The sequence below is a fragment of the Sarcophilus harrisii genome, chromosome 1 (assembly GCF_902635505.1).
Source record: "Sarcophilus harrisii chromosome 1, mSarHar1.11, whole genome shotgun sequence".
NCBI classification, from domain to species: Eukaryota; Metazoa; Chordata; class Mammalia; order Dasyuromorphia; family Dasyuridae; genus Sarcophilus; species Sarcophilus harrisii.
This window is the reverse complement of record NC_045426.1, coordinates 551,823,514-551,833,961: the sequence shown is the minus strand read 5'-3', so window position 1 is coordinate 551,833,961 and position 10,448 is coordinate 551,823,514. Positions and strand designations below refer to the sequence as shown.

The 10,448-nt window shown below is 33.7% G+C and overlaps 1 protein-coding gene across 1 annotated transcript; it reads right to left on the bottom strand.

Moving 5' to 3' along the window:
- Positions 1 to 6,724: 6,724 nt before the first annotated feature.
- C1H6orf52 (chromosome 1 C6orf52 homolog) lies at positions 6,725 to 9,630 on the bottom strand. Its single transcript, XM_003760184.3, has 4 exons — positions 9,476 to 9,630; positions 8,827 to 9,016; positions 8,140 to 8,176; positions 6,725 to 7,042 (listed from the first exon to the last, which is right to left on the bottom strand). Exons 1-4 carry the CDS (start codon positions 9,544 to 9,546, stop codon positions 6,900 to 6,902), a joined length of 441 nt encoding a protein of 146 aa, XP_003760232.1. The 5' UTR covers positions 9,547 to 9,630; the 3' UTR covers positions 6,725 to 6,899.
- Between the last annotated feature and the right edge of the window lie 818 nt (positions 9,631 to 10,448).

Sequence of the window (10,448 nt, the reverse complement as noted above, 5' to 3'; positions counted from 1 at the left end):
CCCATTCAATTACACATTTGAGTACTGGAAAAACTAGCAGCTATAACTGCTAAGTCATTGTCAGCAGTATTTGAAAGACCATGGATAATAAGAGAGATACCATAAGATTGGAAAATGGCAAATGTTCCAATTTTCTAAAAAAGAGAAGAAAATAGAGTCTCTAAACTCAAGGCCAGTAAGGTGGCTGCAATTCTGGGGAAAATTCAAGAGTGAATCATGAAAGATATGGCTGGTGAACATATAGCAAAGGGAGTGATTACAAAGACCTAGCAAGGATTCATCATGAACAGGTCATGCCAGACTAAATTTTTTTCCTTTTTTTTTTTTTTTTTTTTTTTTTGACAGAGTTCCTAAAGCAGTAGATTAGGATATTGCTGCAGATGTAATTTACTTGGATTTTAGAAAGATTTTTTTTTTTAAATAAAGTTTCTTATGTCTTCCTCACTAGTGAGTTGGACTAGTTAATTGATTTAGAAGTAGTAGAGTAGATGAACTTGAAGAGTAGTCATCAATTTAGTTAAGTCAACTTGTCAGTCATGTCCAATTCCCTCTGACCCCATTTGAGGTTTTCTTGAAAGACTTACTAGAGTGGTTTGACATTTCTTTCTCCAGTTCATTTTATGGCTAAGAAAATGAGGAAAGAAGGGTTAAGTGACTTGCCCAAAGTCACAAAGCTAGTAAGTATATGAGGCTAAATTTGAACTTCTTGATTCCAAAACCAGTCCTCTATTTCTTATACCACTTAGCTATTCCTGGATTTATCAGTGGATTGACGTAAAAGTGGCAGCAGATCTCCAGGAATTCACACTTGGCTTCCTGTTTAAATCAAAAAGAGCATACTGACATGTTTTGTTAAATTTTAACATGACACAAATTCTGAGAGGTGAGGATGGTATTTAACACACAGAATGGTAGAGTCAGAATCCAAAATAATCTTGTGGCTAGAGCATTGGATGAAATATAGTAAAATTCACTAGGAATAAAATGTGGTCCTATATTTGGATTCCCCCCCCCCTCCAAAAATCAACTTCACAAGTACTATATGGAGGAAACATACTTAGAAGATCTGAAAAAGATATGGAGGAGTTTAGAGAAGTGCAAAATCAAAAAGTTATATGGCTACCTGAAAAGTTAATATGATGTTAGGTTGCATTGAGAGAGGCATAGGAATAGGAAATGCCCTGCCCTATTCAGTCCACGCCTAAAGCATTATATATATACATATATATGCATAATTATAGTCTAAGAAACATTTTAAGTTCAAGAGCATCCAGGGAAAGGCATCCAGAATGGAAATCACATCCAGAATGGAGATCACTTTCAGTTCATGCTTCATGAATATTAGCTGAAGGAAGGAGGGCATTTCTTTTAAGTATTTTAAGGTTTTGAAAGAGGATTAAGAATAAAAAGTGGTCTATTAGAAATCAACATAACCAACTCCATTTTGTTCATTTGCCTTTCTTGTTGTTTGTTTATTTTTTGGCTATATGATGTCTCAGCATATACATCAGAGACAGCACAAAGCAAAATGTCATTCTCTGTCAATATTATCTTTTAATTATTTTATAAGAGAGGATCTCAGTTGTAGAGGGCTGAAACTCCAAAAAGGTATGTTTGAATCAGACAACTGAGCACTTAAGGCTAATTACCCATTCTGCTGTGAGATAATGACTCTATTAGCACATATTTGGATAAATGGCTCTTCTCACCATTGGTACTTGCTGAATGTTTGGTGTTAAAATAATCATAGGCAAGGATTGGAGGGCGAGGGAGAGAGGCCAGGGTCACTTGGCGGCAGAATGAGGAGAGAGGCTGGTGACTTTGGACGCCAGGATCCAGGATACATCTTTGGCAAGTTGTGTGGCAGTTTGTCTGCCTCCTTCACTTCTGCCCTTAAAGACTAAGGACTTTAATTTATCCTGACTCTGGCTGACCCGGAGTTCCTCTAGGGAACTAGCCTGTACTCTACACTCAGTAGCTCAAACAAGTTGTCCCTTCTCTTTATCCTATCTGATAAAGCATGTAGTCAGCCCTTTATGAAAGCTTATTTACTGACTAAGAAGGTAGGGTTTTTTAGGTCTAGTGTAATGGCTATTGTAACAGATACATTTTTTCCTTTATAACAAGTTAATACATCCCCTTCCTGTTGTATGACTTTATAAGAAGCACATTTTTTTGTTTCTCTCTGTGGCTCATGTAGCTTGAATGGAGTATGTGTATATATATATATATATATATATATATATATATATATATATATATATGTATATATATCCTCACACACAAATGCATACATGCATAATATGCAAGTATATGTATTTACATATGTCTTCTCTACATGTACATATATCAGGAAATGAGATACAATAGCTATAAAAGAACTGGTGTCTTTAGACACAAGAGTAATGAAATTATTTGATCAGATGAAGACCAAATTGAACTAAAAGATAAGTGTTATAAAGATGACAAATTAAAATATGAAAACAATTCTGAAAGGATTGAACTTCAAAATTAGAACACATATATATACATATCTATCTATATTCATGCAAGATAAAACCAGAAATATTGGACAAGCTTCAGAGACTTTTTTTTTCAAGTTAATTGTTTTTCAAATGAAGATAAACCTTCTCTTCCTCCAACTTACGAGTCCTGTATTAAGCATGCACATGCAGAGAGAGATACACACACGCATATCCTATTACAATCATAGATAGTACAGCAAAACACATTTTTACATTGACAAAAAACAATGTCTCAACATGCACTCTGAATCCATCAGCTCTCTATCAGGAGGTTGCTAACATAATATATGTATACACAGTGTATGCATATATGCACATATATATGTATGTATTAAAACTCATGTATGGGTATAGATATTTTTATGTGTATATACATTCATATATATAATCTGGTTTGGCTGTATATAGAAGTGTTGTATATTGTGATGTTTGACAATAAGGTATTAAAGCATGCTTTTTCTATGATATGGTTTAAACCACAGCTACTCCAAGAGTGTGGGAACGTGAGAAGATTCTGAAAAAAAGAAAACTGCTGGAATTTTAGTCATGTCCAGATATCAGTCTCACAAAAGATTGATACATACCATGCAGCTCAGAAGATTATTTAAAGAAGTTCCTTCCCACCCCCCAAATGGCAGTAATTATCATAGCTGGGGCAGTGATTAGTTTCCTGCCAACAGATGTACTTTTTAGAAGGATGAATCATTTTAAAGACTGTTCCTAAATATTTTTTTCTCTCTCTCCATTTTTAAAGATAAACATAGTATATTGTATATATGGGTAAGCCTTGAAAAAAAATTTTAAAGGGGACACAATGTATATGAACATGCTTTGAAAAGTATTTTAATAAACACATAATATGAGATCAACAAGAAAGTGCCTCCAGCTCCAGAATAAAAAACATGCAATCTTTTTTTTTTTTTTTTTTTAATCACTCACCCTACTGTTGTAATGATAATATCAAAAGAAAGATTGAGGTCTCCCAGAAGTTAAAGACAAAATTGGTTTCTGTCATTCATGTGGAGTGGTTCTTTATTTTTTAAGGACTCTCCACAGAGCAAAATGTTTCTGTTCCTGCTGGGAAAAGCTGGGAATATATTCTTATCTTTGTTTAGCTTGTAGCTATTGAAAGCACCATGGAAGGTAAACAGTGTTTATTTGGGCGTTGTACACTATGGTTTTGTAGTTTAAATTAGCACTTCAAGGGGAGAATATTTTTGAAGTGCAGCTCCAAAGGAAATCTTTTTTTTTTTTTTTTTTAACAACTGACTAGAAAAGGGAATTTTTAAAACTTCAGAATATAATCCAACTTTTTTTTTTAGAATGATTACAGCCCAGTATCAGCTAACATTGCAGCTTCAAGGGACCATGTAAATCATCTGGTACAAACTACTTATTTTACAGATGAGGTCCTGAAGGTTTAAGTGATCTTTTTCTAGGTCACATGAGTAGCAAGTAGAAGAGAGTAAAAAATCATGGATTCAAATTCTATTCAATGAGGCCATTAAATCATAGAACAAGAACTTTTTCTCTCCTTAGTTCCATGAATGACCTCTGCCGCAAGTTGATTCTTACTTGGATTATGTGAACTTGGTTATTGATGATTACTAAAAATCTTAGCTATTAATCACTACTACAAATTTCTAAGGCTTAAACGTGGATTTATTTTATATAAGCCTGAGCAGAAAATTCTGTATGAGACTTTGTAGGAGAACCTATGCTATTGAGATTGGACCTGCCTCTTGTGGAATAAAGACAGATGGAAGATGATTCAACCTGGTCAGGAGAGATTTTTTCCAGCAACTAGATCTCTGGTGAAGCAGAGGTATCTGGTTAGGGACTTTTCAGAGTATTCAACTTTGTTTTATAGATTCTGAAGGACTCTCCCCTATTTTTGCTAGTCAGTAAACTATGTACCAATCACAGTCTTAGTTTAGGTTATGTCACTGGACCTTATGTAACCACAAAACTGAATAAAAAAATTGCTCCCATTGTAAGATATGTTTTTGGTCATTAAAGGACCAATGACCTCGCCATTATGTTTGGCCTTTTGAGCCTTACAGAGGGCCAGCAACAAGCAGAGCAAAATCTATGCAGGGGTTTGCATACTTTCTGTGAAACTGTGGATTGCTTTGCAAGCAGATTCACCATTCCTTCATGACTAAGGTTGAGAATAGGATGTGCTGAACTGCTAGATACCAAGAAGTACTGCTAGCACAAGAATACAATCAATTGGAAGTCATCTATGTGGATATACAGGCATCAAGAAGGCATGTCTTAAATAAGAGATAGCCTTGGTGAGGAATATCTGTATCAGGAACCAGGCATCACAAACTAGAAAATTTATGATTATGTTGCCATAAACGTGTTGGTACTACTAGTTTCTTTTTAATGTTAATGTCTATCTGTATTGCAAACTACACAACTTAGAAACATCTGACGCTATTGTTACATTAGTTTAAAGAGTATATAAACCCTGGCTCTCAGATCAATAAATGGATGCTTTGCTGAAGCACCTGCCTGTCCCGTGTCATACTTTCTCCACAGTGAGGCCCTTGAGCTGGTCTCAGCACCTCGGTTTCTCTTCATTGAAAATTTTTGTTGAGACAATATACATTCTTTCTACTTAAGAATTCTCAGCGAGTTCTCTTTCTGGATGCAGATGGTTCTCTCCATCACATCTATTGGAATTGGTCTGAATCACTTTATTGTTGGAAAGAACTGCATCCAACAAAAATGATCATTACATAATCATGTTTCTGTGTACAATGTTCTCTTGGTACTACTCATTTCACTCAGCTTCAGTTCATGTAAGTTTCTCCAGGCCTTTCTGAAATCATCCTAAGAAGCTCATATTTTAATGGGGGAAAAATTACATCTTAAAGCTGAAATCTTCTATATATGTTAAGAAAGGTCTCATGGCCCTTGGGGTCCACAACAGCAGATAGCAATACCTCTTCTTTAATATCTCTCCAATGATAAAATTATGTCAGTTACTAATGCTGAATCATTGAACAGTCCCAAGGACTTTGAGGATAAAAAAAACCCCCTTTTCTAGGCTTTAATAAATATGGCTGAAGAGAGCAGCTGCCATCCTGAATCTCTATATGGGGTGGCTTCCCAGCGTAATAACTGAGACCCCTGAACTGGAAGCACCATTATTTAAAAAGCTCTTTAGTTAAAGGTCCTGAACTGTTTCTATCAGGATATGAGAGGGGGATGGTAGTCAAGGTGGTAGTTCAACTAATCTCTATCAGGAAATCTAAGATGGTTTGCCTGGCCTCAACTGAAACCAATTAGTCTTTTTAAGGGTAAAGTTGTATTCTTGTTTTCATAGAGAGAAGAGGGGAAAAAAAAAAGAAAAGAAAAGAGTACTTCTATTTCTTCTTTTGAAAAACAAATAATATTTTATTTTTTCTAATTATGTGTTTTTATATATATATATATATATGCAGTTAAAAGATGGTGCATTTATTAAGCACTCAATATATATCAAGCACTATCTAAAACTTGAGAACAATTAATCCAAAGGCTAGCAGAAAGTAGCCTTACAATAATTAGTCACTTCAGTCTACTTCCTACAGTAAAATATTATAGAAATACACTTAGGCCACTAATTCAGTTTTGTTAATCATTTTATGTTCCACATAAGTCATAGTTCTAAGGACGGCGTGTACAATGTGGGATGCAAGTGGAGGAGGAGATAAACTAGATATCCTTTATTACCTTTTATAAATTCCAGGATTCATAGGAAAAAAAAAACAAATTAAAAAAAAAAAACCAACCACTTTCTATGCCACATAGGCATCTGTTTTAAGCTTAAGTTATATTTAAAAGTTTAAAGTCTTAAAGTCTCCACTGCATGTACCATAGGACACAATAAAGAACTAAATGTTACCCCAAAATGGGGATGATATACTGTCCATTTCTATATAGGAATGATTAGTCTTTAAGAGGTAAAGTTATATTTTTGCTTTCATGAAGAGGACAAAAGGGAGAGAAGAGAGCACTATTTTTCTTTGAGTCTCTCTCTTTTTTAAATGTAAGTTTCAACATTCATTTTAAAAAATATTTTAAGTTCTAAGTTTTTCTCCTTCCTTTCTTCCCCAAGAGAGTAAACAATCTGATACAGGCTTATATGGAAAGCACAATTTTCAAATGGTAAATTACCCTGAATCCTAAATAAAGAGTAAAATATATTTACTGGTTAAGTATCTTTATTTTTATGGAAGTAATTATTCATTCTCGTTATGCTCCAATACTTGCAACAATTATATTCCAATAAATGCCTCTGAAACAAAACAAAATAAGACTTCTGACCCATCCCCAAATGTATCAATACATTTTGATGGGAATTGCTGGCTATTTACAGAGTTACTCCTGGATGTTATTTGGGATTCTAGAAGCAATTGTATCCAGAGGCTGCCAATGACAATTCATTAGAGAGTCATATAGCTCTTCACTTCCCACCATAAACTCTTTGTTCAGGTTCTCAATATCCAAGGGAATCTGTGGATCTGTAAAAGTCAACAAGGCATGAAGGTTGACTGGTTTCAGCAAACAATTAAACAGCTGGTATTTTCAATAACTGTCCCCCAAATAATTTTAAATGAGCATTTTGTAGTCTTTAAAAACAGACTTTTAAAATGTGAAATATGGTCAAATAATAGGAAAATTGAAATTTAAAATACCTTTTAAAAATAAAATGTTCCATTTTGGAGAAACTTCACTTTAATAAAAGCTATCATTTAAGTTTACAACAAATGCTCCCTCTCTTTTATCCAAAACTTTAAGAAATGGACCACTTTAATACTTTATTTTCAGATATTAAATTTCCACCTTCATGTTTAAATATTAAAGAATGAATTTCTGAAATGATTGGTTATTTCTCTAAATCAGGATGTAAGGCTCAGTATTTTAATTTGTCACTGGCTATCAAGAATCATGTACACATTTCAGCAGAAAAGGTTTTAAAATCTCCTATGTTTGCTTCCCCTCACCCCAACACCGACCTTCATTAGAAAAATAAGAGGGGAACTTGTTTTCCCTTCATCTCATCATCATTGTTCCCACCTAAATTCTCACTCCCCACATACTTTGAAATAAGTAAGTTCTCACTGGAAAAAAAAAAAAAAACAAAGCTATCTTTGCCAAGTCATACAAGAACAGGGCACTCATTGACACATTCTGCGTTGGTAGCGTGAACAAGAAAAAGGAAGCTCCTCCTCCCAAAAAATTTAGCACCACATACCAGTAGGGTTGGGAGGGATCTAAGAAAGCATCTAATCTGACCCCATCATTTTGGGGTTGAATTAATTATAGCATAGACTTGACCAAAATCACACAACCACTTTTATGATAGAGCCAAAACTCAAATCCCAGTCCTCCTGATTATTAGTAATCTGGTATTTTTTTTTCCTGTAGTCTTACGTTAAATACTAAATTCTGGTTCCATAACAATAACTTTACAACTTCACCAGATCCTATCCAGTCAACACATAGTATATTTCACTGTGGATGACACAAAACTTTCCTAGCTGGTATCTAACACTACAAAGATCATTATAATAAACATTTTCAATCAAAGCAGTATATCAATTAGTATTGCCATTACCTTCAGTTTGCTCCTCCTCGTTATTTGTAGTCCAAGCCTAAAATTGAACATCAAGATCTTAAAAGAAAGGTTACTGCTATAAGTCTAATTACTTAATAATCATTCAATTCTTTAGAAAATTGGTATATTTAAAATTTTGAAGTGTGAACCTGTGAAGAATTACATGTAAATTATAACCAGGAAAGTGAGAAGAAAAATCCCTGAACAAATACCAACTTTTTTCCCCCATCTGTCCAAGAAGGAAGGACTAGCTATGACTGTTAAAGTCTAACACATTTAAAAAATTCTTACATCTATTTTTTATTTTGAAAAGTCACATAACCTTAAATACATTTTTTCTTATAAATAGATTGTAATTTTTAAAAAGTGTGTCTAGTTACATAACACTGTGAAAGGTAGAAGGACCTTTTCAAAAACCATGATAATGAAACATTCTAGGTGGCTTAAGCCTGAAATACTTAATTGTTCGAGATCTGTAGGGATTTACTATAAAAATTATCTTTTGAATAAAGGTAAGTTCATTTTTCAACTCATTTATCAATGAAAAGCTTTATATAATTAACTTCACTGTCTTGTTTTAAAATAGAGAAACATAAAGGAGTGTGAACTTTTGTATTTGTGGAATAAAGTAAATGGAAAAGTCAAGGGAATATAAAATACAATGAATTTATTTAAATAAATAATTACCTCTGATACAGTTGGAATTTCAGCTAGCTCTTTAGCATTCTCTTTTGTAGAGGAGACATTCTGAACATTCTCATAAAATATACAGTTATAGTTATATTCAAAATATGGTTCAAAACCTGACTGCAAATAGCAAGTTTGGTGCTGCTGGTAATAGGTACCACAGTGGTCAAGTTGTAACTCAGCCTTCATCCTAATAGAGAACAAAACCATGAGAAAAGGCAAAGTGGCATAATAGAAAGACTTCTAGCTTCAGGGGAAAGGTGTGTGTGTGTGTGTGTGGGGGGGGTGTCCATAAGGCCTTAGTTTGTATCCCAACTCTGCTATCTGTGTGAACATGGACATGTTACTATCAAGATTGGAACTCAGTTTCCTCATCTATAAAATAAAAAGTCAGACTAAATGATATCCAATGTCCCTTTCCAGCTTCAATTTCAGACCCCTAGAATAAGTTGCAAATAACAGCACTGGTGCCACCACCACAGCCGAAAAGTTATATTTTTAATTTTAAAAATTATTAGTCTAAGACAATTTAAGTTTCATTTGTTTCAAAAGAAATTATTGGTTTAGAAATCATATAAGATTTAAAACACTAGTATCTTTTTCTTCTCTTTATAGATAAAGAATAGGAGGGGAAGAAAAGGAACCTCACCGTTGCCAGTACCAAAAATAATTGCTTTGTTGGGTTAAATCAAAATCCAGCGAATTCAAATGCCTAGCCATTGATATTGAAGTTCTGCTTTTAATAATAGTAAAAAAGCCAAGTATAGAAGTTGCTTCTCTGACCAAACCCTCCTACCCTTCTAAATAAATACTACAACCAATTCTTGACAAACACTAAATACACCTGCTTCAAAGTTAACTCGGCTGTTTTCACTAATTAGTTGCTAAATTCTTGGCTATATATAACTTTCACACAGTAAAAAGTAAAATCACATCATAATAAGTGATGTAATAAGCAAAATTTAGTAATTTTGTATAAGCAAAAATTTAGAATTACAATTTGATATTTATTTCCTTTCAAGTCTTTTGAAAGGAAATTAAACAGGAAATAAGAGTACCTCTCTAGAGCACTTTTTTATGTGTGTGGTTCTGGTTATTTTCCCTCTCTGGTTGTAATCATTATGCTATCAAACTACTGTAATGTTTGGCAGATGAAAGGAGTATGTAATTGATGAGTACAAACTATTTCCTGGCCATCTTTTGCAGAAAATGGTAAAAGACTAAAAAGAATCAACAGTTTTTGATAATAGCCACCGCAGTAGTTGCTACTCAAATTTAAGAAAGAAGAGAGAGAAAAGAAAAAGAGAACAAAGGTATGAGAAGATAAGAGGCAGTGTATGTGGTATAGTAGAAAGAATGTAGTTATTTATCAATTAATAAGCCTACTGAAGACCCTGCACTGAGCTAGTTGGTGTATAAGATCCCCTCCAGAAATAAGTCTATGATCCTACAATCCATAAAAAAATTAAATCTACGGGGCCCATATATATTACAAAAATCCATACAGTGTTTCAATAAAGAAAAGACTGCCTAAAGATTTCATTTGGTTGTTAACAGGATTTTCTTCCAAGACAAGCACAAATTATTTTTACCAAAACATCTAACTATAATATTCTTTAACT

Excerpts from the sequence above, each read along its gene's own strand:
- C1H6orf52 (XM_003760184.3), bottom strand. The coding sequence starts at position 9,546 with ATGGCTAGGCATTTGAATTCGCTGGATTTTGATTTAACCCAACAAAGC. Across the intron at positions 9,017-9,475 it reads TATTTTTGGTACTGGCAACG|GATGAAGGCTGAGTTACAAC; the intron begins GTGAGGTTCCTT and ends GTTCTCTATTAG. Across the intron at positions 8,177-8,826 it reads AAATTCCAACTGTATCAGAG|GCTTGGACTACAAATAACGA; the intron begins GTAATTATTTAT and ends GTTCAATTTTAG.